The sequence below is a fragment of the Saccopteryx bilineata genome, chromosome 2 (genome assembly GCF_036850765.1).
Source record: "Saccopteryx bilineata isolate mSacBil1 chromosome 2, mSacBil1_pri_phased_curated, whole genome shotgun sequence".
Classification (NCBI taxonomy): domain Eukaryota; kingdom Metazoa; phylum Chordata; class Mammalia; order Chiroptera; family Emballonuridae; genus Saccopteryx; species Saccopteryx bilineata.
This window is the reverse complement of record NC_089491.1, coordinates 375869216-375896978: the sequence shown is the minus strand read 5'-3', so window position 1 is coordinate 375896978 and position 27763 is coordinate 375869216. Positions and strand designations below refer to the sequence as shown.

Below are 27763 nucleotides of genomic sequence, written 5' to 3'. Positions count from 1 at the left end.
GGAAGCGTTCCTGGCCGACAGGTCTTTGAAGTGTCGCTGAAGACCCCCAGAGCTGCCTTCTCTCCTCCGCCACCGCACCTTCCAATGAGGGAGTGTGACCTTTGGTCCCTTTAGGCGTCCACCCTCTTTGGGAAGTTTGTGGGGGGTCAGATTTCATCTCCTTTGCTCACACCGGTCTTGGGGGTGAAGCCTTCGGGCTGACACCCCCGCACTTCTTCCCAGATCCAATTTCAGGGGCTCTAATTCTTTGGGGTCCTGTGTGTAAGTTTATGTTGTGTGTCTGCGTGCCTTTGAGGTCAAGTGTAACTCGTCTGCGACTACTTCCGTAGGCGTGGGTCTCTAACTCGCGTGGGTCTCTAAGCGCGCTGTGGGGCTGTACCTGGAGTTTGAATGTCCCTGAGTGGGGCAGGTGGTGTGACTGGATGAGACTGTGAGTGAATTTGTGTGTCAGGGTGACTTGGTGTGCCTCTAAGGGTTATGAGTCTCTGTGCGTGCGGGGGTGTGTCTCCAGGAGCTGGACCGGAAGCTCCCCGAGGGCAGCAATACCTGTTTTGTTCGCAGCTCTACCCAGCTGCTGCACGCAGTAAGCATTCAATAAATACTTGTTGAATGAACAAATGTCTGCTTGTTGGATGGAGTGTCTACTCTCCAGAATGGTCTCCGAAGAAAGTGCGCACGAGCGAAATCCAAAAAGCCTCCCCCCCCCCCCCCGCTCCCAGCCACCAAGGAGCAAGTGACCCAAGTTGTTCCTGCTTCTTCTCGCGCCCCTTCCCCTGCTCTCCACTCCCGTTTGCTTGTGTTTGAAGAACAGCCGCAGAAACTAAGACCTGGGTGTACGATGCTGGAGAATCGGACCAGGGGCGGAGACCCAAGGGCAGACAGAGGGAGGACTCAGGGGCACCAACTGAGAACTACAGAGAGAAAGAACGAGGGACAATTAGTGTGGAGCAAGCAAGCGAAAAGCTCCCTACCAAGCCAGGCTTTGTTCCCTGAACCTAAGACTTTACCCGGCGGCGGGCGGCGGGCGGCAGGCGGGCCGGGAGCGAGCAAGCGGAGGCGCGCGGCCATGGCTGCCGCGGCCGGGCAGGGGGGCCGGGGGGGCGGCGCGTGAGCGGGCGGCGCGGGGCGGGCGCCCGCGATGTGCCACTCGGCGCCTCCCCCGCCGGGCCCGGGCTGCGCGGCGGCTGGTCGGCCCTGGTAGCAGGGCGCGCGGCGCGGAGCGGGCGAGTCCGGCGCGCGGGTCTCATTGTTGGGGGGCGGGGGGGCCCGTCGGGGCATGAGGGCGAGAGCACGGCGGGGGGGGGGCGGCCAGACCAAGCGAGCGAGGAGGAGGAGGAGGAGGACGCCGAGGAGGAGGAAGGAGGCAAAGAAAAGAAGCGGCGGCGGCGGCGGCGGAGGAGGAGGAGGAGGAGGGAGCGAGGAGGCGCGCGGCCCCCCGCTCCCTCCCTCCCCCCCTGACCCCCGACCCCCGCCGGCCGGCCCCCCGCCCCAGCCCCGGAGGGAGCTCATGGGAGTATGAAGGAGATGGTAGGAGGCTGCTGCGTATGTTCGGACGAGAGGGGCTGGGCCGAAAACCCGCTGGTCTACTGTGATGGGCACGCGTGCAGCGTGGCTGTCCACCAAGGTACGGGGTGGCCCATGGGGGGCGGCGGGACCCTGGGGGCGGCGCGCGCTGGGCGCCCTCGGCCGCGCCCTCCGGAGACCTCCCGGGGCTCGGGCGCCCCTCCCCCACCCCACCTGAAAGGAAGGGAGGCGTCGGGGGGTTCCTCCCGCCCTGTCCTGGAGGACCGGGTCAGGCATTGTTTTCTTGCCTATTGTTCCAGTCCCGCGCCCCCACCCCAAGTTGAGGGAGTTTGGAGACAGTCTAGGGGGCAATGAGTGCACTCTCCGCGCCCCGCACCGCCAGTGTCGGGGCTGTTAGGGGAATGTTTACCTTAGAGGTGTCCCCTCCTGGCTGGTTATTTTGGTCCCTGCTCTGGGAGGGAGAGGTCAAGGGAGAGTCATCCCCCCTCCCGCTTCCGGATACTGGGAGGAGCGTATTGGGAAGAGAGGAGAAGGGTCCCAGGGGAGAGGGGACTCCTAAGATCCTCCGGGTAAGAGCTGCGAGTAGGAGAGAGGTTGTGCAGGGGGCCGGAATCGAGAAGAGGGAGGTGTGGAGTTTCCCCCAGCAGCACATGGTTCTGGAGTTAACTCCTTAAGGAATCTTGCCGAGGGCGCAGGCTGGCATCTCCCGCCTGTCTGGCACAGCCAGCTGTCCACCCCCCCCCCCTTCTTGGGAGAGCCCTTAATACTGTCGCTGTCTGCTCTTCCCGCCACTCTCCTATAGGTTACCTGTACTGCACCTGCCTTCAGCCTTGACTTTTGACCTCTATTATAGCTATAGGCAGAAAATGAGGTCCCTATACCCCCAACTCTTTTGCCTCTTCCATTACTGGCCCTTTAAGAAATTCCCCCCCCCCCCAATAACAACAAAAACGTGTTTGACTATTGTAATGTCCCTCTCTTTTTCTCTATTCTGGATGATTTCCAGCAGAAGCTTTGCAGGTCCTGAAAGATTATGGGGGAGGGTCTTCTAGAGTTTAAGGTCAAGGACTCAGACTTCTTGCCCCTGCTTGGAGTGTTTGGCTGTGTGGTTGAAGGCTGGCCTACGCAGCTAGTAGGCATTCTCTGTGGTCCTGCTAGCTAGTGAGTGACTCCCAGACGGGGGAGCAGCCCCCCCTGCTGGAACTGGCTCTAGTCCTTTAACGTCACCCCCTTCCCCAGTTACTCTGGGAAAATCCACTGCTGACAGATTTGCTCCATGACTATCCTCCCCCACCCCTAGCTTGCTATGGCATCGTCCAGGTGCCCACGGGACCCTGGTTCTGCCGGAAATGTGAATCTCAGGAGCGAGCAGCCAGGGTGGTGAGTTTGAGATTTCCCTCCCCCCTTTCACCCATACACCTGAGCATCTCCCTTGGTTAAGCTAGGGGACTCTGAGCTTGAGACTAGGGTGGGACTGTCACACAGGACTTCCTGTTTCCTGCACACCTATCACCAACCCCATCTCACTCTGCCCCACCTCAGGCAAGGGGCTCTTTATTTTTGTTTGCTTGTTTGTTTGAACTTTTTATCATGGAAAATTTCAAACCTGTACGAAAGTAAAGGGAATAAATACTATTAGGAACCTCATGTTCCTGTCACCTGTCTTCAACAATTACCAGCTTGTGGCCAGTACTGTTTCCTCTATACCCCAACTCATTCCCCCACAGACAGCTATCATTTCCTCCTGGGGCCTCTTGAATGTATTGGGGAGGGCAGGTCAGCAGATCCCCACTCCCTTTTGGAAAGGCCCCCTCAATCCCTGTGCCCCCTTGCATTGGCAGAGGTGTGAGCTGTGCCCACACAAAGACGGGGCATTGAAGAGGACTGACAATGGAGGTGAGGCGGGCCCTGAGCTCCAGGGCTCATCTGCTGAGGTCAGCAAGGCCCCCTGAGCAGGGTCTGGGAAGGCAGGAGTGTGTGTGTGGCGGGGGGTGTGCTGATTTTCCTTTCCCCGGCTCTGCACGGGGATCTGATGGGAAGGCCATGGAGGAGGGGACTGTCTGCAGTGTGGGGCTGTGAGGGGTCAGGGTCTCAGGCTTGTCATAGCAGCTGAGGCCTGCCCTACACTGCCCCAGGTTGGGCCCACGTGGTGTGTGCCCTGTACATCCCTGAGGTGCAGTTTGCCAACGTACTCACCATGGAGCCCATCGTGCTGCAGTATGTGCCTCATGATCGTTTCAACAAGGTCAGCGGTCCCTGCCATGCCCTCCTACTAGTCCCCTCCCTAGCTGGGTCCCTCCACCTCTCTTTTCATCCAGTGTAACTTGATTCTATCCAACAGACACTTTCAGGGAACTCAGGAAGTGAGTAGGCACCTTCCACTGACAGATACAGTCAGGCTCTGGAATTCAAGTACTGCCAGAGGGTAGACCTTAGTAAGCAGTTCATTAGTTCATGCACTGAACACATTTTACTGAGTACCTACTGTGTGTCAAACCCAGAGCAAGGTACCACCAGGCACTCAGTGTTCAGTATTGATCAACTCTACCCCATGGAATTCACACTCTTGTGTGGGAAGACTAAATATAATTAAATAGGCAAATAAAGTAGATGCAGTTTATGTTAAATGCTGTCAAGAAAACAAGGTACTGAAAGAATACCTTGTGTGGGGCTTCCTTTAAATAAAGTGGTGAAGGAAAGAGACAGTTAAGCTGAGACCTGGAGGATGAGGAGCCAGCCTTGTGGGGAGTGGGATTCCAGGTTCTCTGAGAATAAGCTCACCAGTGAGCAAGGCAGACACAGGACGGAGCTATCCATTATAGTAGCTGTCAGCCACACGTGGCTATGTAAATTAATTAAAATTAACTTTAAAGTTCAACTCCTTGCCACATTTCAAGTGCTCAATAGCTCATGTGGTTCGTGGTCACTTTATTAGTGCAGTACAGAACATTTCTATAGCATCATCACAGACCGTTCTAATGGATAGCACTAACCTAGGCCAATGGGGAGAGGGTGGAATTGAGGGGTATCTGAGGTGGAAGGGAGGAGGGGATGATTGTGCGGTGTCCTGCAGACATGTTACATCTGCGAGGAGCAGGGCCGGGAGAGCAAGGCAGCCTCGGGAGCCTGCATGACCTGTAATCGCCATGGATGTCGACAAGCTTTTCATGTCACCTGGTGAGACCCCTGCCTGCCCCCAAGCCTCCCGCTCCAGGGTTCTCGGGGATCCCAGGCCAGTGGTACCAACTCTCTCCAAGGTTTGCCATAGATGGCCACTGGACAGGCTCATCCTAGCTGCTGTCCCTTTGGTGATCATGACAGTACTTTTCTTGGATGGCTTTGGCTTTGCCCAAGTGGGGTTCCAAGAGAGGCGGGTAGAAGGGAGGAGGCTGGTCTGGTTTGTGGCCACACCCTTCTCAGGCTGATCTCTCTTGATTAGTGCCCAAATGGCAGGCCTGCTGTGCGAGGAAGAAGTGCTAGAGGTTGACAATGTCAAGTACTGCGGCTACTGCAAATACCACTTCAGCAAGATGGTGAGTCTCATCTGCCAGGGCATAGATGGGTCAGTCAGCCATGGTTTAAAGGTTATGGGCTCTGGGCCAGGCTGGTGCCTGGTGCTGAGAAGACAGAGATAGGAGAAACCCCATCTCTGCCTTGAGGAGCTCTTCACTGAATGAAGAGTAAGCTGAAGTATAGCCTGGAGGGTGTGAAGCCTAGTTAAACTGAGCAGCCTGTTCCAGAAGACAGAGCTCAGACCCTGCCTGTCGTCTGGCCGGCTTCAAGAAAGAGGCCGCACAGAAGCTGATAGAGGTGGGAATAATAAGAGCCACCATGTCGTGGTGGAGGGGCGTTGACTCTTTCTGGCGTCTGGACTAGGTTCCTTACTTGTGTTATTTTGTATGATCCTCCCAACCGCCCTGAGAACTAGATGTACTGTATTTTCCCATTTTAAGGATGATTAAACTAAGATCCAGCAAGGTGATACAACTTATCTTACAGTGTGTGTGGGATTCAGAACGGGCAGTCTGATCTGAAAGCTCCGTAGGCTGCCAAGCAAAGAGAGAAAGGAACCCAGACAGAGGGACAGGCATGGCCAAGTCCTGAGAGGGGAGAGAGAAGTTGGTGAGCAGCAGAACAGGGTGTTCGGTGGGGACGAAGCAGAAAAGCTCAGGCATGGCCTGTGCTTCCTTCTGTCCCTGGCTTCAAGGAGCCAAGGAGAGGCTGGGGAAGGGGTATTCTCCCGTATTTGTGGGAAGACCTGCGGGTTCCAAGAGCCATGAGGTGTCGTGCAGAGGTAGGCTGTGGCCTGACTGGGATTGCAGCTTGGACTTCACCCCCAGGCCAGAGGCTTGTAAGGCTGCTTGTAAGCGGGAGGGTAACACGATCAGATTTGTTTTTTAGGGAAGATTACCCTGGCAGGCACTGGAAAGCTGGATCCAAAGGCTGAGGGCAGCGGCTAGGGGACAGCTGCAGCAGGGGGGATGGAGGAATGAGGCCGGACTCCAGAGCATTTCTAGGTAGACTTGCCTATGTGTGGGGGTGGCTGAGGAAGAGGAGCTGAGGGGGGCATAGAGGATCAGGCTCTGAATCCTGGGTGAAGGGGGCTTGGGCACCTGGGGTGCTGTGAACAGGAGTGCACCAGGCTCGTGTAGTGTTCACACCTGTCTTGGTCTACCCCAAACAGTCCCAGTTTGTGTCTGTTGCCCTGGTGTACTTACTAATAGTTCCCCGCTTTCATTTTCAGCTGTGTCCTATTCTGGATCATAAGTTATATGGCCACCTTCGTGTTAGGGTTTGATAAGGACTTAGAACAAGGTAGGGAACTTGGTTTGGTTTATAGAAGGTGCCAAGTGGGAATGTTTAGCTTTGGTAGCTGTCAGACACCCCTGCCCCCAGGGCAGGGTGATAGTGCCAGTCCCAGGTATATAAATGCTGGGGCTAGAATCCCCAGGTGGGTTAAGGTGTGAAGGAAACTATGAATGGGAGAGTTTGAAGAGTTTGGCATGGTACCCTGGCTGGATAGCTCGGCTGATTAGAGTGTCCTTCCGATATGTAAAGGTTGTGGGGTTCAATCCTGGGTTAGGGCACATAACAGGAAGAGACTGATATTGCTGTCTCTCTTTCTGTCTTTGCCCCCTCCCTCTCTCTCCTTCTCTCTCTGAAATCAAGAAATTAAAAAAAAAAAGTTTGGCATGGTAAGAGCAGTGCCCAAGGGAGCAATTGGGTCAGATGAGGTCTGAAATTAGTCCTTGGGTTTAGCAATTGCAAGGTAGTGGGTGACCTTAGAGGGAGCAGCTGTAAGTCTGGGACAGATAGAGCCATGAGACTGGGCAGCGGGGAGTCTATTAGCAGTGAAGGGAAGGAAGGGGCAGGCCCTGGCTGGGCGGAGAGGCGGCGTGAGGATCATTTGGGTTTTCGCTGTGGATGCGTACCTCCCCCATTCAGGGCAGCAGTCCTTTGTGACAGAAGGGACCACTGTGTTTGGTGGAGGGGGAGATCAGGAACGAGGGTGAAGGGCTGATGGGTGGGGCAGTGTGTCTGGAGGGAAGGATGGGATGTGGAGCGCAGAGGAGCAGGGTCCCCGACAAGGGTCTCCCACACATCCTCCACCCCAGGAAAGGAGGCAGAGGTGGGTCCTGGCTCAGGCTGCCTGAGGTGGGCCAAGATGGCGCTAGAAAGAGGTAGGTGGAGAGCAAGGACCTGTGACCCAGTCCTACCTCTGCTGTGCCTTGCGTTGCGGCCAAAACACCCTTGTCTCTTCTGGGCCTCGGCTGTCAAGTTTGCACACTGGACGAGCTGGGGAAGCTCTAGGGAAGGCCCTTCTGTTGAGCAGAGCATTGCTGAGGCCGCAAGGCCCTCTTGGTGGGCAGGACATGGGGACTGGCCCCCAGGATCACTTGACCTTCAGGAACCTTTTTCTAAGCTAAGGAGAGGAGAGTTTGGCAACTCTTCTCACTTCTCTCCCCAGAAGACCTCCCGGCACACCGGTGGGGGAGGCGGAGGAGCAGGAGGCGGTGGAGGGGGAGGCAGCGGCACAGGGGGAGGCGGTGGCTTCATCACGGGCCGGAGAAGCCGCTCTGCCTCGCCGTCTGCCCAACCGGAGAAGCACCCTTCCCACCATGAGAGGGGACAGAAGAAGGTAAACGTCTTCCCCCTCTACCTGTCTTACCCATACTCACAAATTCACACCTCTTTCAAGAAGCCACCACAAGGTGCCCCCAAGGCCGTGGGGCCTGCCCTCTTCTTCCTCCTGGGCTGTGGAGGCCTGGGAGGGGGCTGAGGAAGTGACATGTAAGGAACGCAGAGGGTGAGGTGAGGGCCTGGCTTCCCTGGGGCCTTTGTGTTTGTGTGGTTCCTCCAGTGTCCTCCCCTTGCCGTCACAGTGTCCCCAAAGCACCCAGCACATGGCCCTGCACGTTTGCAGGCATCTCCACAGTCTAACCTTTTGTCAGCCTGGTGTGTAAGTGTGCATGCCTGCATCCCCTGGTGCCTCGTGTTAGTGTGCCTGGCTCCCATCCCTCTGCGCAGCTGCTCGGCCCCAGTGGACAGCATCGCAAGTGTGCGCTCACATGTGTGGTCCTGTGTGTCACTGGCATGACGATGGGATGGGCTGTTTTTAGCAGGCAGAGAGGATGAGGACCTGTTGGCTCTCGGAGGAACCTGCCGGAGCCACTCCTATCCAGCCAGAGCCCCCAGTCTCTCGTAGGGGGAGACGATGTCCATGAGGCCCATCTCTGAGAGGGGTCCACTCCCCACGTGCACATGTCATCTTCACCTTAAATGCCCCCCAACACCAGGATCTGGTCACCTGTCCTTTTCCAGAGTCGAAAGGACAAGGAACGCCTTAAACAGAAGCACAAGAAGCGGCCTGAGTCACCCCCCAGCATCCTTACCCCAACTGTGGCCCCTACTGCTGACAAGGTATAGCTGCCCACACCCAGGAGGGATTGCCATGGCTGTGTGGGGTGGGGGCAGAGCGCGTGAGGGATCAGGGTGGGCCAGGGACCTGGGCACCCCCTACAGCTTCAGGTTAACATGCCTCTGCTCCCACCTCAACTCCTCTACTCCTCAGCCCTACCAATCACTTACCAACCAGGAGAGCAGGGGTGGGGAGGGGGTGCCGCCCTGCCTGCTGGCTGCCAGATGTTCACATCTGCCTCTGTCCAGACACAGGGCCTCAGCACTGGGCTCTTGTCTGCAGGTACAGTATTCAGGTCAGTTCTCCAAGTTCTGGGGCCCATTCCCCAGAGATAGGTAAAGAGGACCCTCTCCCCCCTCCCCATTCACTTCTCCCCCATGACAGGAAGATGCCCATAGCTGGTGACCTAAGCAAAATCCTACTCTCTGCATGTTGGATGGGCTGAGAGTGTAGCCCTTGGCAGGCCCCTGACACTCATCCCAGGAGGGGCATGGTATGTCAGTCCTGTCTTTAGAAATGGGCAACATCTGGATAAGCAAATAGCAGGCCCTACTGAGGCCAGGGAGTTGCTAATCCAAGCCAGAGCAGCCCCCTCTGCCCCTCCTTCCAGCCTGCCCTCCCCAGGAAAGGTGAACAGGGGCCTGGAGAAACTGCTTCCTCCTGTTGCCATTATTGCCCCATTCACCTCCACTACCTAAGGAGGTTGGCAGAGCCCTGGGCATCTTAGCTGAAGGCTCAGGTATCAGGTTTCTGGGAGGGGCGGGGATGTTGCTATGGCAACTGTCCCAGTAACAGTCTCCCTGCCCTGCTTCCCTGGACTCACCTGGAAAATCTTGTCATCTCTGCCCTCTGACCTTCCCTCAGGGCCTGCAGACAGGTGGAAAGAGAGGGCCAGAGATCTGGGAGTTCCCCAGTGCCTGGCTATTCCCTTGGACATGGAGCATTCTGCCCATCCCCCTCCACCCACCCAAGCATTGCAGCTACCCCGCCCCCAACCCCTCTCCTCCCTTGCTCTCAGAACCACATCTGGCACCCTTCAGAACTCCAGCTGTTAAAAAGAACAAAGAGGAAGAGGAGACAAGGGCCGCCCCCAGGGAGGGCAGCACAGGGTGGCTCTCATTTCCCCGTCCATTCTCCCTCTGGCATTTGTTGGTTTAGCAAACATTTACCTGGTCTCCAGCAGGAGGAAAAGCGCTGTCCCTGGCAGTAATATGGCCACATGCCAGCCTCTCTTCTAGAACAGGGGTGATCTAAGGGGTGTGTAGGGGTTAGCTCATTTAATTCTCAAAATAGTCCAATGAAGTAGGTATTTTATTAACCCCATTTAATAAATGAAGACACAGGTACAGAGGGGTTAAGTAACTTATTTGCCTCAAAGTGCACATCTAGTAAGTAGTGGAGTCAAGATTTGAACCCATGCAGTCTGACTTGAAGGCCTGGACTCTTAAAAGACCACAGACACTGTCCCCAGTATATTAATAGCGGCTGCAGCCATCAGAATCATTGTCATGATTGACCCCACACTATGTATCTGGCATTATGCTCCTCATAACTCTCCAAATAGGCATAATTAGCCCCATAAGGATACAGCAGCTCAGAGAGGTTGAGAGACCGGCTACCTGAACGTAGCAGTGAAGGGCAGAGCCCGCCAGAGCCTGCCAGAGCCCATCCTCCAGCCCCTGCCCTCTTACCCTCAGAGAGATTACTAGGGGCCCCAGATACGGTGACAGTATATTTCAGTATAGTGTGGCAACTGTTGGCATGGCTAACGTGGGTACACAGTGCCCTGGAAATAAAGAGGATACCCCCCCCCCGCCCCGTGTCCAGGGTGGCTTCGTGTCCAGGGGAATTCTGAGCTGGATTTTGAAGGATGAGAAGTTTTCCAGGAGGAGTCAGAATAGGCTTTCCAGGCACAGGGCTCAGCACTGAAAGCTCAGGTTGCCTAGGATGGGCATGGAGTGGCCAGGGAATAGGGAATAGGGGTCAGCCAGGTGGCAGCAGCTTGTGGTGAGCAGAGAGGGAGCCATGGTGACTTAGGGCCCTAGGATGCACCACTTCCTAGCACGAGTCCAGCCCTCTGAGGCACCTCGATTTTTTTTTAATGTTCTATTGATTTTTTACAGATAGGAACATGTGTTCCTTTTTGTGCCCTGACCAGGGATGGAACCAGCAGCCTCTGTGCTCCGAGTTGATGTTCTAAACTAACCAACTGAGCTATCCAGCCAGGGCCCCCTGAGTATTTCTCAAGTGAATGAATGAACAGATGAGTTTATCAGTACAGACTCGGGAACTGTGTTCCTCTCCCCTACCTGAGGGGAAGGACAGACAGCTTCCGGGATTCCTCTTACCCTCACCTCCAGAAGTTGCACAGCTGCTTCCCCATCTCCCTGGTCTCAGGGCTCCCACCACCATCTCCCTACCTGGAAGTCCTTCCTGCAGCTAATTCTGCATTCTCCTAGTCGAGCCCCACATCCTGTGTGCTCCTGTTCCACTCTCCCAAGTCTCCGTGAGCCCAGGCTCAGGCAGCTAGTCTCAGGCCTTCCTCTCCCTCCCTCTTTCAGGTCTCCTCCTCAGCTTCCTCCTCCCACCACGAGGCCAGCACTCAGGAGACCTCTGAGAGCAGCAGGGACTCAAAGGGGAAAAAGTCTTCCAGCCATAGTCTGAGTCACAAGGGGAAGAAGCTGAGCAGTGGGAAAGGTGTGAGCAGTTTCACCTCCGCCTCCTCCTCTTCCTCCTCCTCTTCTTCCTCCTCTGGGGGGCCCTTCCAGCCTGCAGGTGAGTCTGGGCAGGTGAGCCTCCTGGAGGAGGCTGCGAACCAGACAACCTTTGGTCCTGAGCTTTCCTAGCAAGGGCCTTTGCATATTGGTTTGCATCGCATTTGCTTCTTAAATTGATTCAGGTTAAATATGGGGGATCCCCACCAAGTTACACTTCTCCAAACCCCTCAACCCTATTGAGCTGGGGCTCTCCTCTGCTCCCACTTTGTCATAAGCAGGGAAGTTTGGGGAACGGGTGTCACTCATCTTAGACACAGACAGTGGCAGAGCTGGGACAGGACACCAGGTTTCCCCATCCTCTGGCCAGAGCACCCCCTCCCACTAGTGCCCATTGGGACTGGGAGGGAGGAAGGGAGGGAGGGACCCGGGTCCCGCTGTAATTCCACTTTCCCTCTGCAGTGTCATCCCTGCAGAGCTCCCCGGACTTCTCTGCCTTCCCCAAGTTGGAGCAGCCTGAGGAGGACAAGTACTCCAAGCCCACAGCCCTCACACCTTCAGCGCCCCCCTCTCCCTCAGCCCCTGAGCCGCCCAAGGCTGACCTCTTTGAACAGAAGGTGGTCTTCTCTGGCTTTGGGCCCATCATGCGCTTCTCCACCACCACCTCCAGCTCAGGCCGGGCCCGGGCCCCATCCCCTGGGGACTATAAGTCTCCCCACGTCCCGGGGTCTGGGACCTCAGCAGGCTCCCACAAGCGGATGCCCACCCTGAGCGCTGCCCCTGCACCTGCTGAAGAGACCCCAGAGACCAGCCTGAAGGAGAAGAAGCACAAAGCCAGCAAGAGGAGCAGACATGGGCCAGGCCGACCCAAGGGCAGCCGGACAGAAGAGGGCACTGGGGCCTCAGCTGCTCCCTCCCTGCCTGGTGCCCAGCTGGCTGGCTTTACCGCCACTGCTGCCTCACCCTTCTCAGGAGGTTCCCTGGTCAGCTCTGGCCTGGGTGGTCTGGTCTCCCGCACCTTTGGGCCTTCCGGGAGCCTGCCCAGCCTGAGCCTGGAGTCCCCCCTGCTAGGGGCAGGTTAGTGACCCTTTGGAATGGAGGGCATCTGAGGGCTCAGCCAGTCTAGTAACAGGGCAGGGGCATAAACATACAGCTGGAAGGAGATGTGATAGAAATGACTCCAAAGGACAGAGATAAAGGATGTAAGTGGCAGTCATTTCTAAGATTCTCCCCCTTACCCGTCTTCTGCATGGTTGTAGTAGGAGAGATTAGGTTGTCAAGAGGACATAAAAAGCTTTGATTGGGGTATTAAAAAAGCTGGGAATTCCCCAGGCTGTGCCAGGCCAGGCAGTCTAAAAAGTAGTCATGCCAAGCAGAGATCACCCAGGCAAGAAGTGGCATCTTTGCAGGAAGATGGTTAGACTGTGTGTGTGTTCTCACCAGTGAGGTGAGAGGCTGCCTCGGCCACCTGACAGGAGGGGCTTGGCGGAGTGGTGACTGTCTGCTTCCCTCTGTGTTCTTGTACCTGTAGGCATCTACACCAGTAATAAGGACCCCATCTCCCATGGTGGTGGAATGCTGCGGGCTGTCTGCAGTACTCCCCTCTCTTCCAGCCTGCTGGGGCCACCAGGGACCTCTGCCTTGCCCCGGCTCACCCGCTCCCCATTCACCAGCACCCTCCCCTCCTCTTCTGCTTCTATTTCCACCACTCAGGTGAGGATTTACTCCTGGGCTCCTTCATCCCTGGGCAGGTGAGGGACAGGCTGCCAAAGACCCCAGCTCTCCACGGGAACTTGAAATATTGGGCTTGATCACCAGGACGTCTCCCTCTCTCTGGTCCTTTCTCCTCCCCAGCACATCTGGTCCCCTCCACTCGGTAAACACAGTTGTGCCCTAGATCCATGAATAACCACCAGGCTGGACTCTACCTCCTTTCCCTCAGGTGTTTTCTCTGGCTGGCTCTACCTTTAGCCTCCCTTCTACCCACATCTTTGGAACCCCCATGGGTGTCATTAACCCCCTCCTTACCCAAGCTGAGAGCAGCCACACAGGTATGTGAATCTCCGATCCCATTCCCCTTTCTTCCCAAAGACTTCAGGGGCACCCCCATTACCCACATGTCACCCACACACACACACAAAAGATGGGAGGGCTTTCTGGCTGCCCCCTCCCTCTGGCTGTTGCCCACCCTGCAAAAAAAAAAAAATGTTCACATACAACAAATTAGGGTATTCTTTCACATTAAAATCCGGTAAGGAGTTGGAGCAGGATAGGGAAGAATTACTACTGCTCCAGTTCACAGAAGGAGAAAGGCAGAGAGATTAATGTTTAAGGAAGTTCAAGTAGGGAAAGGCATAGCCTGAACTCAGATTCTGGTCCTCTGACTCCAAACCCGGTTCTCTTACCGCCGCTGGCCTCTTAGTGAATCCTTGGGATTAGCGGTTACAGATATAAAAACTAGCTGGGAAACCTGCTCTCCGGGTATGTAAGAGTTAAAGGGGTGGGTCAGAAGCGCCCCACCCTCTCCCTGGAGAGTCTACCTAGCCCCAGGAAGCTGATTGGTTCAGAGACACCACCTGGCCCGCTGGGGTCGAGGCCTGCCTCCCAGCCACCAGTTCAGGTAGACCTTAAAGAGACTAAATCCCACTCCAGAATTAAAGACGCAACAGAATATGGTGACCCCCACACACACCCAAATTGGAATTCTGTGTCCTAGCCAAGGGTTTTGCCATCTAATTTGTGAATTTATGAATATAAAAAGTCTTATAAAACATAATAGCTACAATTATTAAGGGCTTACAGCACGCAGCTTAACACTTTACATTTATTACCTTATTTTAATCCTCATAATCACTAAGGTTAATTTCAAGCCCAAGTTCACAAAGCAAGTATCAGTATCAGTTCCAAGTTCAGCCCAGGACTGTCTAGACCCCAAATTTCTGTAGCATTAAGCTTTCAGGAAAGAAATTGGAAGGTGGATCTCAAAGTAGCCAGGCAGCAGGATCTGCTTAGAGAAAAGGGAAAGAGCCAGATTCAAGGCTTTACCTCCCAGGGGGCTGGTTTTTCATTCCAGGGCTGCCAGCGCCTTCTGAGCTAGAACTGCTAGTCTGGGGTCGGGAGATCCTGGGGAACGGGGTCTTGCCAAGATTTTAGATCCCACACCCATTTACCAGGCGGGGCTCGGGAGGCCGACTGGCACCCATTCCCTTCTGACCCCTGCTCCCTTATCCTTCCAAGAGCCAGACCTGGAGGATTGCAGCTTCCGGTGTCGGGGGGCCTCCCCCCAGGAGAGTCTCTCTTCCATGTGAGGGAGGGGGCAGCTTGGGGGAGGGGCTGGGAGCGGGGCTGGAGGGCCCCTCCGGGAGGAGGGGGCAGGAGGGGGTGGAGAAGCAGGCACCTGGAGAGGGTAGGGCCTAGAAGGGAAGGACTGGAACCCTGGGGTGGGGAAGGAGGAAGAGGGAGACTGGAGTGGGGGCGTGAGTTATGCCTGAACCCGGTGTTCCCTTCTGACCCCAGGTCCCCCATCAGCAGCCTCCCTGCACTCTTCGATCAGACGGCATCAGCGCCCTGTGGGGGCGGCCAGTTAGACCCAACGGCCCCCGGAACGACTAACATGGAGCAGCTGCTGGAAAAACAGGGCGACGGCGAGGCCGGTGTCAACAGTGAGGAAGGGTGGCTCAGGGTTGGGAGACCTACCTTAGAACCCCTATACTCGGTCACCCTTCTCCCTTAAATCCCCAAAAGTCTTTAAGGTTCTGCCCCTTGGCCCTGCCCCAGGGCCTTCCAATCTTTAACCCTTGCTGGACTGTGCCTGGCCCCGCACCCTCTGCACCCTGCCTTTGCCTTTACGGGACTTCTGGCCCATATTTAATTAAGCCCGAACTTCCGCCTGCCCCTGCCTGCCCCTTCTCTTTCAATGACAAGGCCGCAACCGGGCCTCAGACCCCGCCCCTGGTCCTCACACCTCTGGCTCCCCAAGTCCCGCCTTTATGCTCACCTGAGCCCCTTGCTTGCCGCGTCTTCTTTTCTAGGTCTCATTTAGATTTCCTCCGCCAGGCCCCACCCTCTAAACCCCGCCCCCAGGCCCCGCCCCGCCTCTACAGGCTATTAGGTCTCAGGCACTCTCCTCTCTCTGCAGTCGTGGAGATGCTGAAGGCGCTGCATGCTCTGCAGAAAGAAAACCAGCGGCTTCAGGAGCAAATTCTGAGCCTGACGGCCAAGAAGGAGAGGCTGCAGATTCTCAACGTGCAGCTCTCTGTGCCCTTCCCCGCCCTGCCTGCCGTCCTGCCTGCTGCCAATGGCCCTGTCCCTGGGCCCTATGGCCTGCCTCCACAAGGTAAGGGAAGCCCACCCAGCCCAGGAGTGGGAGCCTCTGCCGGGCCGTAGAAACTAGCCCCGACTTCATTCTTGACTTCCCTCCCTCAGTCGGTAGCAGCGATTCCTTGAGCACCAGCAAGAGCCCCCCCGGGAAGAACAGTCTCGGCCTGGACAACTCTCTGTCCACATCTTCGGAGGTGGGCACCACGGGGAGGGGCGCTGGTAAAGGGCAGGAGATGGGAGGTGCTAGGGCCTCCTGGTCCCACCTCCACCCTGCAGCTATTGGAGGCTGGGCAATGAAGTGATTGGCTGAGCAATGAGTTGACTGATCTATTCATTCCTTCATTAGATAAGGTAGTAATTATGGAGTGTCTACTTAGTGCCAGGTACTGGCAAAGCAATCAGTGAGCAAAACGGATACAGTCCTGATCCTGAAGATAGGCTAAATCCAGAAAAACAATCAATAATTACAAACGGGGGAAAAGTATTAAGATGAAAATAATATGAGGGCTGTAAGAAAGAATGGGGGTGGGATTCTTCTATAGATATAAATGATTAGGGAAGACTTCTGTGGGAAGGGTTTGTGAAAGGTTTATTACAGTGATTCACACAAAAGAATTCCTGTGTAATTGGTGGTAGATGGAGTAGCAGTGACTACTGTTAAGTTGTAGTAATTCTTTAAAATCAAGCAAACTAGTTTCTTGTTCTCTCTGCCACTTACTAACTGTGTGATGGGCAATAATAATCATCATAATAACTGATATTAATAGTACATCTGTCCTTTGTCGTGTCCCGTGCTGCGACTTTTAAAGCATTGTTTAGTCTTCATTATGGAATAGGTACTACTGTTACCTCTATGTTATGAGAGTAAACTGAAGCAGAGACCCACCCAAGCCATTGAACTGTGGACATAGGGTTTGAACCTGAGCCTGTCACTCTGGCTTGTCTGCACAGTTACTTAGCCTGTCTCAGTGGTTCACCTATAAAATGGGAATGATGAGATTGTGCAGGTCAAGCATGGACCATGGGTCTGTTTTACTAGATGCTCACTACCATTGCTGACGTTTAGTATTAAACAATGATGGCAAGGGGTGATGGGTCCCAGGAACTGACCTGTAAACATGATTTGTGAAGACGCTTAGGATTCTTAGCCTTATTCCTTGAGCCTTGCTTCTTCCTCCTGGACGGCTCTACCTGGGGGTGAAGTGGGGGTGGCTGTGCTCTATGAGAATGTTGGTGGGTGCTGGGCTGGGGGCCAGAAAGGTCTTGCTGGCCCCCGGCCCCTCTGACCCGCCCCTTCCCCCTCCCTCCCCAGGACCCGCACTCAGGCTGCCCCAGCCGCAGCAGCTCGTCGCTGTCCTTCCACAGCACGCCCCCGCCGCTGCCCCTGCTTCAGCAGAGCCCTGCTACTCTCCCCCTGGCCCTGCCCGGGGCCCCCGCCCCACTCCCGCCTCAGCCACAGAACGGGCTAGGCCGGGCACCAGGGGCAGCAGGGCTGGGGGCTATACCCATGGCTGAGGGGTTGCTGGGGGGGCTGGCGGGCAGTGGGGCCCTGCCCCTCAATGGGCTCCTGGGGGGGTTGAATGGGGCTGCTGCCCCCAACCCTGCAGGCTTGAGCCAGGCTGGTGGGGCCCCCACACTGCAGCTGCCAGGCTGTCTCAACAGGTGAGGGAGAGCTCAGCCCAGGGGAGGGAATGGGGAGGCTGGCTCTGGGAGGGACTCTCCCCAAACGCCCAGAGTTCCCCGAAAGGAAGAACCACCTCCGATTTTACAGAATATAGAGTCTAGTCACCTCTCAGCCCCAGGCACTCCCCAGATGTTAGATATGAGTGTCCTCAGGATGGCAACTCTCTAGGATAGAACCGTCTATTTATTTCTTGTACCCCAGTCTAGGTTTTCCTTATGGGAAAGTTCTTCCATCTAACTTATCTCCCACTGTACTCTCTGAGCCCAGTCTGTTTCTCTTTAGTCTTCTAAAGTTGCACATCACCGCCTCTCCCCAGCTGGGTCTGAGGGAGTCTGGGAACCTGGGGGGCGGGGAGTGTCTCCCTGTCCCTTCTCATGGTCTGTGTGTTGTCCCCCTGCCTCAGCCTAACGGAACAGCAGAGACATCTCCTGCAGCAACAGGAACAGCAGCTCCAACAGCTCCAGCAACTGCTTGCCTCCCCACAGCTGACCCCGGTAACGTCCTCCCTTCCCAGGCCGCCCCCGCCCAGCTCTGCCAGAAGGGCACCTGTCAGAGGGCTTGGGCCAGCCTGCGGAGGAGGGCAGCCTCCGGCCAGGCTAGCATTGTACCCGTGGAACTGGAGCATCCCCTGTGGGACAAAGGGGGTAGGGATTGCTCTCAGGGCCCGCGAGGCATTGGGGCAGGAATGCCGTATGGCCCTGATCACATCCTCGAGGGGGGCTAGAGGGTGGCAAGGCCTCAGTTACTGGCAGTTCCAATTCCAGCCCCAAGGATCTTTGTGGGGGGTAACTTCAGAGTCTGTATGGAGAGGTGGCTGAGCAGGTGACAGACACCCCTCAACCAGAGCAGCCCCTTTCGGGTCTGTCTGTCTTGTGTGTTGGGCTCTGCTAAGATTACTTTGGAGAATAGGAGTTGTGCCTTTCAAAAAGGAGGAAACTGAAAATATATAAAAATATCATTTTTACATAAGAATCATTAGAGACACTAGAAACCAATTCAGCTGATCTGTAAGGGCTCAATGGAAACAGGTAGGAGCAAGATTTCCTAAGATAAACCTCAATAATATTATTTTGGTTTTCAGAAACCTTGAACATTCTTTGCCTACTCAAAGCAAAAATAAATGAATCTTAAATGAAAAAAATAAAAAGATGGAGAGTTAAAAACTATTAACCTAGTTTATAGTGTTTTGCAGCTTAGGGTCTTACCGCCTCTGGGAGCATTTGTTGTTGTCATAGCAACTGAGGAACTGACTCACTGAGCAGGGTGGGGCCGGGATGTTAAACACCCTGTGCTTGGCCAGTGTTGCCCACTTGATAATGTGCTACCACGTTCTTGTCTGGATAGGGAGACTTGAGTCCCAGAGTGGGGAGTTAGAGACAAGAGAATCTTGACTCCTTCCTCCACTGTGATGGGATAGGGCCTGAGCCAAGCAGGGCAGCTGGCCTCAGGGACCACAGGCAATGAGCAGTCGGCCCACTTGCAGGAACACCAGACCGTTGTCTACCAGATGATCCAGCAGATCCAGCAGAAGCGGGAGCTGCAGCGGCTGCAGATGGCTGGGGGCTCCCAGCTGCCCATGGCCAGCCTGCTGGCAGGAAGCTCCGCCCCGCTGCTGTCCGCGGGCACTCCTGGCCTGCTGCCCACAGCATCTGCCCCACCCTTGCTGCCTGCTGGAGCCCTGGTGGCTCCCTCTCTCAGCAACAACACAAGTCTCATGGCTGCAGCAGCTGCAGCCGCAGCAGTAGCAGCAGCGGGCGGCCCTCCAGTCCTGACTGCTCAGACCAACCCCTTCCTCAGCTTGTCAGGGGCCGACGGCAGTGGCAGCGGCTCCAAAGGAGGGGTGAGTCGGGTCTGGGGCTATCCTGTCTTCCTTCTCCGGGATGGGCAGAGGTCGAGCATCAGAAGGTACAGCATCTGATGCATCGTCAGAAGAAGGAAGGAAGTATCCCCTAGCTCAGCAAGGTACCCTGCTCCAGACCCCAGGGCCTCTGCTAGCATATGGGACCCTCCTCCTGCAGAGCCAAGAAAGATGCACTCTGAGCATGGTCTAATAGTAGGGCGACCAATTAGGAAACAGTTCCTCTGGGAAGACCAATTAGAAAAGGCCATTTCCTCTCTGAGTAGACAAATTAGAAAAGATGATGCTTTGGGTGGGCCATTTCCAGAAGGCCCTCCCTCCTTCCCCTGAGGGCATACAGACAGCACACGGTGTGGCTTTGGCTGGTGCATGCCCACTTAGCTAGGCACCATAGTGCAGGGCAACCCCCCCCTCCACACACACACTTAATTTTGGTACCCGTGAGAGCCCAGGCCAGGACCTTCAGCTGGGCTCCCTCACTGCATCCTACAAAAAGCTTTCTTGACCCAAGGGGTTGTTCTCAACTAGGTGTTAGGACTAGACCCCTCCCAAACCCCCAGCCTCCCTTCCTCTCTTTCCAGACTGCTGACAAAGGAGCCTCAGCCAACCAGGAAAAAGGTTAAATCTACCCACACCCCTCCCGACCCCCAAAGTGGAGGGGGTCCTAGGCTGGAGCAGCACCTGTGCCCAGACACTGGAGAGGCCCGGCCCAGAGCACGTGCCGAGACCTGGGGAGTGTGGGGCACCCCTGGTGCTGAGGACTGAGACTGAGAGGGGAGCTCCTTCCATCTGTCCCCCTTCCCCCTCTGCACAGACCCTTTGTGAGGGGCTCAGAGGAAGGACCGCCTCCACGACCACCCAGGAGCCGCTACCCTCAGCAAATATGTGGAGGTCCCCCAGAGAGCAGTGTGGGCCATGGCGTAAGTGGGGGGTTGGTTGGACCCACCACATAAAATGGATCAGCACTTGAGTAGGAACAAGTGGGGGACAAGGCCCTGGGCCTGCCCCTGCGCAGAAATCTGTTATGGAAGAAGGGGTGGCCCTACTGTACCTGCATTTTCTTCCCAACTTGGGCAGATGGCAGGAGGGATCCCTTGGACTGTTTCTCACCAGTTCCCTTCCCCTGTCCCCCAGCAAGGGTCACAAGCTGAGCTTGTAAAAGCCCACAGACTAGGGGGTTAAGGAAGGGACAGGATGGCCTCATACTCAGCCCAAGCCTCCCCAACTCGGGGAGGAGCCCAGTGATGGGTTGGGAGAGGATGGGGGGAGGCCCAGCCCCCTGGGTGTCCAGCCCCTTTTTGCACTATTGGATTTAGGAGTGCCGAGGGTGGGGAGATGGAGCTAGTTGCCTGACTCAGAGAGCGTGTGTGTGTGTGTGTGTGTGTGTGTGTGTGTGTGTGTGTACACGTGTGTCTCCCCCTGGACCTGGGGCAGCTGAGGGCAGGGATAGGAGCAGTGCTCCGAGGGGGAGGGCTCCCAGCTCTTGTGTGCACCCTCCCCACCTCACCAACTTTGGTCCCTTTCTGGGGCATGAATGGTTAACAAAAACCAGAACAGTACTCCAATATTGGAGAGTAACTGGGGGCAGAGGGCTTTGAATCAGGGTAATATCCTGCCCTCCCTTCCCCAGACCCAACACGGTCTTGGTGCCCTCTCAGAGCTCCCTCCCCCACTGATAGTTGGTCCTGCTTCCCTGGCACAAGGGGAGCCCCAGGGATTGGGGGACAGGGCAAGGGAGGGTAAAGTGCCACTTCCTTTAGTGAAGTCCCCCCTCCCAGAATTAGCCAACCCACTTCCCGCACCCTACCCCCATACCAACCAGGGGAGACTTAAGCTGACCTAACAACTGTCCCTTCACCCACCAGCTATTTCCCCTGGGGTATAGTGGGCAACGCTTAAATTCTCACCTTAAAGAGCCCCTGCCTGCCCATAGTCTTTGGTGGCAAAGGCCTAGGGGCCAGTGGGACAGCCAGAAGAGGGGCAAGGTTGAAGCCTGTGTCTGTGTTTCAGTTGCACTGGGGTTGGAGCCAAGAGAAGGCATTTCCAGCCTTCCCTGATGCTCATGTCTCGTCAGTTTCTTTGCATGTGTGGATTTTTTTTGTGTGTGTGTTTCTGTTTGGGTTTTTGTTGTTGGTTGTTTTTTTTTTTTTTAATAAAGAAAAGAAGATGTGTATATTTTTGGCAATGACAGAAACGTAGTGCAGATATATTTTTGCCTGTGCTGCTCAACTGGTTTTTTTCTGATACTGAAAATAATATTATTACTGTTGATAAGACTTTGTAAGATGTTAGGGAGCTGATAATGGAGGGGGGTGGGTGGGACTCCTTCAGAGGCAATTTCTTAGGCACTTGCAAGGGCTTGGTGGGAGGGGGGAGACCGTTGTGATGACCTCAGAAATACTCACTTTTTATTAATGCTAAATATCAGTTAGAAAGAAATGATAGAACTCAGCATTTTATTAATCTTCACCTATTAAGCTAACTCCCTGCCCCTCCCCCAATCACTGAAAAGAAAAATAACCATCAGAGATTCTTAGAAGAGTTGTTCGTTCACAACCACGCCCTTGTCCGAGGCCGACAGATTTAGAGCTGAAGTCAACTTCTGTTCTGGATGGCAGGGAAGTAAATCCACCCAAGGCTGCTGTGGCAGAGAGAGAGAGAGAGAGAGAGAGGTCCAAATGATTTAGTGCACTGGAACCAAGGCCTCCTCCCTCCAGCACTGCAGAGTCTGGGGTTCTCATCTCCAAGAGCCTCTTGTTTTCCAGCTTTCCCCAGGCTGGCCAGGTGCAGCAGCAGGGAGTCAGGTTGGACTTGAATATGGGACCTAGGCTGGGCATGGATCCGTGCTGTCCTTCGAATTTGGGGGTAGGCAGGAGAGAGGTAGTACATTTTCATCTTTTAGGGAGCTTTATAATAAACATCTGGAGATCTTCAGGAAGGAGCAGGGTCCCAATGTGGGGAGATAGCTATACCGACCTAATCCTCTTCTCCCAGACTCAAACCCTTTTTCCAGGATGAATTTGGGTGGGCAGTGGGAAGGGCTACAGATTTGTAGATTGCTCTGACTAGGGGAGGGGAAGGATGTGGTTTTCAGAGCGGAAGTGGAGTCTGAAAATGCGTGAGTGCAACTTCGTGTACCATCACCCTCAGCTTGGAGATGTGAGTGGGGTGTGCATGCACAGTGACTGTGGCCTTGAGGTCACAACTGGTACATGAATGTCAGAGCTGGAAGGGACCTGTTTTTAGGGGTCATTTGAGCCAGCTCCTCGCTTCAAAGGTGATACCTTCAAGCCTAAGGAGGGGCAGGGGTTCAGGCAGAGCCAGGAGCAGCCCTTAGGACCCTGGTGGCCTGGTGCTCTGCACTCTCCCTTCACTGGCTGACTGTCCTTGTGTGTGTGACATGTGGTATGAGTGCAGGGCTGTGCCACGGTGCGAGGGTATCTGTGTAGCACTGTCTTAGCTCAGAGCTGATGGATCCTCTCCATAGACAATGACACTTTAAAGGTTGCTTTTAGAAAGTTTTTCCTTTGTGAGTTTTTTTCCCCTCAGGCTCCTGGGTCTGCTGCCTCCAGGTGTCCTTACCTTGAGGCTGATGAGAGCACCCTGCCATTCCAGTTCTGAGTTCTAGGAAAGTACTCCTAGAAAGGGCCTAGCAAGTGAGGGGAGCCAGAGCCAGAGGCCAGTTCTGAGAAAGGGTAATCGCAGGTCCGCTCCCAAACTGGAAATGCAGACAGGATTTCACAGGCACAGGCTTCCCCTGCTAGCTTCCTGCATCTTCCTTGGTGTGTGGTAGGCTGGAGTTCGGGTTAGGCAGCTTACTCCCAGTTCTCCTTTATTCCAATTTAGTTTCTTGGGGAGAGGTGTCTGGAGGGATTCAAGTCACCTCAGTTGGGAATGTGGAGGGAGGTGGCACCCTGGTGCCTCCTAGTCACAGCACTCAGATTACAGGTGTCTAGCTCCTGGCCGCTCTGACTTGATCTACTGACAAGTTGGGGGCTGAGGGGTGCCTTCATTGCCCGTTGTTCACTTCCTCCAGCCCAACCTGGGACTTAGGTGGCAGGACTGGAGACCCAAACCCTGGTTCACCCCACCCCCTTCCCATCCCAGCCTGTCTCAATGTAGCAGACTCTTCCTCGGGGAGCAGGGAGGGGAAGCCATGGTTTGCTAGCCCAGGGCTCTTTTCATTCTTTCTAAAACCTCCTTTATATCCTCAGCCCAAAAGACAATGCCCTCCCTACCACCTGCAAGCCTGGAATTGTGCATAACCCGGATCTTGTATCTTTGTATAACGGATGTTATTTGTACGAAGGGCAGTTCGTAAACAGCACTTGTTCTTTTAATAAAAGAATGTTTTGCAAAAAAAAAAAAAAAAAAAATCCAGAGACCCTGCTTTGTCTGGCGTTACTGAAGGGAAAGGGAGGTGGCCCGCCAATTGTGGAGCCTTGGGGGAAGTGGGGAGATGGTCTATTACGTTTCTAAAAGTGCTCAGGCCTGACCTGTAGTGGCGCAATGGGATAAAGCGTCGACTGTTCGATACCCTGGGCTTGCCTGGTCAAGGCACATACGGGAGTTCATGCTTCCTGCTCCTCCCCTTTCTCTCTCTCTCTCCTCTCTGAAAATTGAATAAATTAAATCTTTAAAAATAAAAAATAAGAGCGCTCAGAATAGTAGTTCGGCAAAATGCACAAAATACCCAGGCTGCATATCCAACGCTCAGATACCTGTGTCGTGTCCCGCCCCCGCCCAACCGCCGCCACCACCACCAAGGATGTGATGTATATATCGGCCGGGCTGACGGGAATCTTGAGAAAGAAGGTCCCTAGGTGATTAGATGTACCCGCCCTGCACTTACAGAAACAGTGTCTTAGACTCTGCAGGAGAAAACGGCTCCCAGGAGGGTCCCTGCTCACGCGCGGGGCCCCGGTGGGGTGGGGTGGGGGCAGGGAGAGCAGGTAGGTAGACAAGGCGATGCTCTGCGGCTCACTCCGCAGACTTGCGGGTACCGAAGGCGGCGCCCGCAGAGCCCAGTCCACACGGTCCAAGGGGCCCGGGGAGGCTGCCAGACTGGCACTCGGCTTGGCTTCCCGCGGTTGGGGCCGGACCGGACCGCTCAGGTCTTCGGTCCCCATCTGCACGGAACTCCCGGCGTCTTCCGGGCCGAGGCGGGGCTGGCCGGCCCGCCGGGAGGCGGGGGTAAGCGAGAAGGTGACCGGGGCGCGGGGCGGAGCCGGCGCGGCGTGGCGTGGCGTGGCGTGGCGTGGCGGCGGGGTCAGCATGGACCGAGTGAGCGCGCTCCTGCGACCAGTGGCCTGGGTGAGCATCCGCGGCGCGGCGCGGCCCCTTTCTCTCCTCGCCCAACGGCTCTCCCAAGCTCCGTCCCGCCTGCCCCTCGGCTGAGCGTCCCCCTCCATTCCCTTTGTCGCCTAGTGTTTTTCAGACCTCCCTAGCGCCTGCTGCGTGCCAGCACCTCCCCAGCGGCCCCCCTTCCCTCTTGTGATCCCATTTTCTCCTGCGCTCATAAGCAGTTGTCCCTTCCGTCCCAGATGACTTCCCTCTGGAAGTTCTCTTCTTTCCACTGACTTAATGTTTCTGATCCCAAACCACCGCCTGGTGATGACTTCGTGCCTTGCAGAAGCTGAACCAGAGCCGTGACATCTCTTCCTGGCTGGTAAGAACCCCGTTTCCCTTTCTCTCTGCCCAAGTTTCCCAGGTCCAGAGAGCCCATAGGTAGAGTCCAGACAACAGAACCGAGGGTTGGCTCTGCTTCCGGGACTCCAGCCTGTGAATGCCTTGCCTGTAGCCACCTTCCAATGGCTCAGGAGAGGCAGGCTGGACCAGAGGGCATAGGGCAGGGAGCCAGGCTTCTGGGCTGGGTACAGCGGTGCCTGATAAACCAAGCCCCAGGTGCAGTTGGCCTGCTTAGGCTGGCAGGATCCTGGCCTTCCCCACCCTAGCACCTGGGTGGGGCCAGGGTTTGCAGAGAAGGCAGCTGGGCCCTCAAACCTGCGTGGCCTTGAAATCCTTCCCTATCTGGAGCTTCTTGTGTCCTGGGGGGAATATCCTTGCTGGGTGTTATCAGATCAGCCTCCTGCAGAGGAAGCTTGCCACAAGCTAGGGCCAGTGGGAATTCGGACAAGGCCATAGACAGGAAAGTGCTTCCAGGCCCCAGGCTGACCCCAAGCCCCTCATCTTCCCCGCCACAGGCCAAATGGTTCCCCAAAACCCCAGCCAAGCCTGTGGTGGCCCTGAAAACACCCGTCAAGGTGGAGCTAGTGGCAGGGAAAACCTACAGGTGGTGTGTGTGTGGCTGCAGCAAGAATCAGGTGAGAGATCCCTGTCCCCTCCCATTGACTTCTGACATCCTGGTTGGGAAAAATAGGGTGTCTTTTCTGGGAGCTCCCTCTCAAGAAAAAAAGACTCACTTGACCTGTGGTGGTGCAGTGGATAGAACCTCAACCTGGAATGCTGAGGTTACTGGTTAGAAACCCTGTCTGGCCAAAGCAATTTGAGATGAGACTACCTATGTGTTGATGCTTCCCACTTCTCTCCACCCCTTTCCCCACGCCTTTCTCTCTCTCTCTAAAATCAATAAATAAAATCTTTTAAAAAAAGTTAAAGGACTAGCCTGACCTGTGGTGGCGAAATGGATAAAGCATCGAACTGAAATGCTGAGGTCCCCGGTTCAAAACCCTGGGCTTGCCTGGTCAAGGCACATATGGGAGTTGAAGCTTCCTGCTCCTCCCTTCTCTCTCTCTCTCCTCTCTAAAATGAATAAATAAAGCTTTTAAAAAAAAAAAAAGTTAAAGGACTAAAGGAGTGAAAGATAAATATTTTTTTAAAAAAGAAAGAAAAATACTATCAGGTTGGTGCCACCCATAGCCTTGAGCTCTGTTTGCTGCATCCTTCCTTTGAGATGAGCCCTGAAAGAGAGGAACCCAGTCACACAGCCAGGAGGGTGGAGCCCTGGGTTCTGAGCTTTGCTACTAGTGCTCCCTCCTCAGTGGCTTGAGTGGCTTGTTCCAGGCTCCTACTCTAAGCGAGAGGCCTGCCTGGCTCTCTCTTCCTCTCCCCTTTCTCCTAAGAAGCATCTGGGCCATCCCAGCCCTGGGACCCCAACATTGGGAAGACTCTGCTCAGCCCCGCTGCCCCCAAGTGCCCCTTCCCAGTATCCTCTCCTGAAATCCATCCCTTTCGGTGTATGTGGCTTTCCCGGTTGCCTGCTGCAGGCAGCTGTCTTCTCCGCCTGGCTGCCTGCTCCCCTCACTCTCCCTTCTGCCCCAGGAGCCTTTCATCCAGCAGCAGCCTGCTCCCTAGGAGCCGCCAGGGCCCCGTTCCCTGAGCTGAGCTCGGAGCTGTTCCCCTCCAAGCAGTGTGGCTGCTGGCAGCAGCACGGCTTTGCCAGGTCTGACTTTGGGTAGGTTCTCCTGCGGGTGCAGCAGCCTCAGGGAATGCCAGCTAGAGTGGCGGCAGAGGCCTCCCTGCCTCATGCCCCTGAGGCCCAGAGGCTCTTTTTATTGGTATATTGCCCTCATCTCTCTTCCTACCCCACCCTGACCCTAAGGTCAAGAGGCCTACTAATAGCCAGTCATAGCACCTCTGCGGGCCTTGGTTCCCTGTTACCCAGTCTCTGCTTGAGCACCTCCTGGGCTCGACGGGGCATGTATGCTGGCACCAGGCTGCCAGGTCACTTGCTATGGGACATCCCCCTCCTCCCTGTAACCTCTACTCCCTATAATATGCCCAGTTGTTTCCTGGGGCTCTGTGATGCACGCATGCTCCCTCCAACCCAGTTTTGGCCCAGGAATATGGGGAAGAAATGAATGTTATCAAACAAAAAACAAAAACACAAAACATGAAAACCTATCAGTGTAAACTGCTGATACCTAAGGCCCCATCTCACCTTGAAAATTGTCTTCGTGCCCTAGAGGCTAATGCTGTCATGACTCTCTGTATGTAAAGTGCATAATAAATGGTGATTTCCTCGGGACAGCTTGACTCTTAACTACCCTCGCATCACAGAGAGGTAAACTAGTGTCACCCAGGAGCCTGAGCCCTAACCACTGTGCACAACTCCTCCCAGACCTGCCCAGCCCCATTGGGTGGGGCCAGGTCTCTTAACTTCTCTTTTCCTCACCAGCCTTTCTGTGACGGTTCCCACTTCTTCCAACACACTGGCCTCTCCCCACTCAAGTTCAAAGCCCAGGAGACCCGAAGAGTGGCCTTATGTACCTGCAAGGCCACCCAGAAGCCCCCGTACTGCGATGGCACGCACAGGAGTGAGAGGGTGCAAAAGGCAGAAGTGGGCTCCCCACTCTGAGCAGATGGCTGCTGCCCAGTTCCAGGCCTCTCTGACAGGCACCTCTTCGTGGGAAAGGAAAGTGAGTGCCACACTCCCAAAAGGGATCATCTGGAGACCCCAGTACCCGCAGTTGGCTTGTAAAGGACTTGTTCCCCATAACCTGAAGTCTTCAATCTGGAGCAACCAGGAACAGGTCCCTGGTTTAACACCTGCTGGTGGGGATGACATTAAACACGTCTGCCCATCCTGAGTGGTATTCTTGTGGTCCTTGGTGTGAGGCACAGGGCCTCCCCCCCTGCTCTGGGGTTACCTGACTGGCCACAGAGCAGAGGTAGTTCAGGTTTATTCCATATGGGGTCCCCCAAGGCAGGCTGAGCCCAGAGACAAGAGGCATGAGGCGGCCAGGGGACCCACCCATCCTTTCCCTGTCCCATCTGCCCCAAAG

The 27763-nt window shown here is 55.4% G+C and overlaps 3 protein-coding genes and 1 long non-coding RNA gene across 8 annotated transcripts; 2 read left to right on the top strand and 2 right to left on the bottom strand.

The window, feature by feature from the left end:
• Positions 1-788: 788 nt before the first annotated feature.
• Positions 789-2818, bottom strand: LOC136327042 (uncharacterized). Of its 2 annotated transcripts, none has more exons than XM_066263794.1 (2): positions 1008-1433; positions 789-911 (listed from the first exon to the last, which is right to left on the bottom strand). In XM_066263794.1, the coding sequence occupies exons 1-2, from the start codon at positions 1276-1278 to the stop codon at positions 892-894; spliced, it is 291 nt and encodes a 96-aa protein (XP_066119891.1). In that variant the 5' UTR covers positions 1279-1433; the 3' UTR covers positions 789-891. The 2 variants fall into 2 exon arrangements, 1 of the variants encoding a protein (XP_066119891.1); XR_010729548.1 differs by lacking the exon at positions 1008-1433 and adding an exon at positions 1934-2818 and having other exon boundaries at positions 829-911.
• On the top strand, positions 1468-21539 carry MLLT6 (MLLT6, PHD finger containing). Of its 3 annotated transcripts, none has more exons than XM_066263788.1 (20): positions 1468-1624; positions 2825-2904; positions 3366-3420; positions 3660-3769; positions 4598-4701; positions 4964-5057; positions 7496-7663; positions 8347-8445; positions 11005-11218; positions 11620-12234; positions 12689-12870; positions 13100-13208; positions 14395-14461; positions 14674-14819; positions 15296-15493; positions 15583-15671; positions 16790-17139; positions 17565-17655; positions 18645-19001; positions 19601-21539. In XM_066263788.1, exons 1-20 carry the CDS (start codon positions 1516-1518, stop codon positions 19640-19642), a joined length of 3279 nt encoding a protein of 1092 aa, XP_066119885.1. In that variant the 5' UTR covers positions 1468-1515; the 3' UTR covers positions 19643-21539. The 3 variants fall into 3 exon arrangements, with proteins under 3 accessions (XP_066119885.1, XP_066119888.1, XP_066119884.1); XM_066263791.1 differs by having other exon boundaries at positions 7493-7663; positions 11005-11140; XM_066263787.1 differs by having other exon boundaries at positions 7493-7663.
• On the bottom strand, positions 21154-24008 carry LOC136327043 (uncharacterized). Its single transcript, XR_010729549.1, has 2 exons — positions 23872-24008; positions 21154-21660 (listed from the first exon to the last, which is right to left on the bottom strand). It is a non-coding gene; the product is annotated as an uncharacterized lncRNA (long non-coding RNA).
• CISD3 (CDGSH iron sulfur domain 3) lies at positions 23878-27568 on the top strand. Of its 2 annotated transcripts, XM_066263792.1 has the most exons (4): positions 23878-24332; positions 24652-24687; positions 25223-25342; positions 27157-27568. In XM_066263792.1, exons 1-4 carry the CDS (start codon positions 23988-23990, stop codon positions 27334-27336), a joined length of 681 nt encoding a protein of 226 aa, XP_066119889.1. In that variant the 5' UTR covers positions 23878-23987; the 3' UTR covers positions 27337-27568. The 2 variants fall into 2 exon arrangements, with proteins under 2 accessions (XP_066119889.1, XP_066119890.1); XM_066263793.1 differs by lacking the exon at positions 25223-25342.
• The last annotated feature ends 195 nt before the right edge of the window (positions 27569-27763 follow it).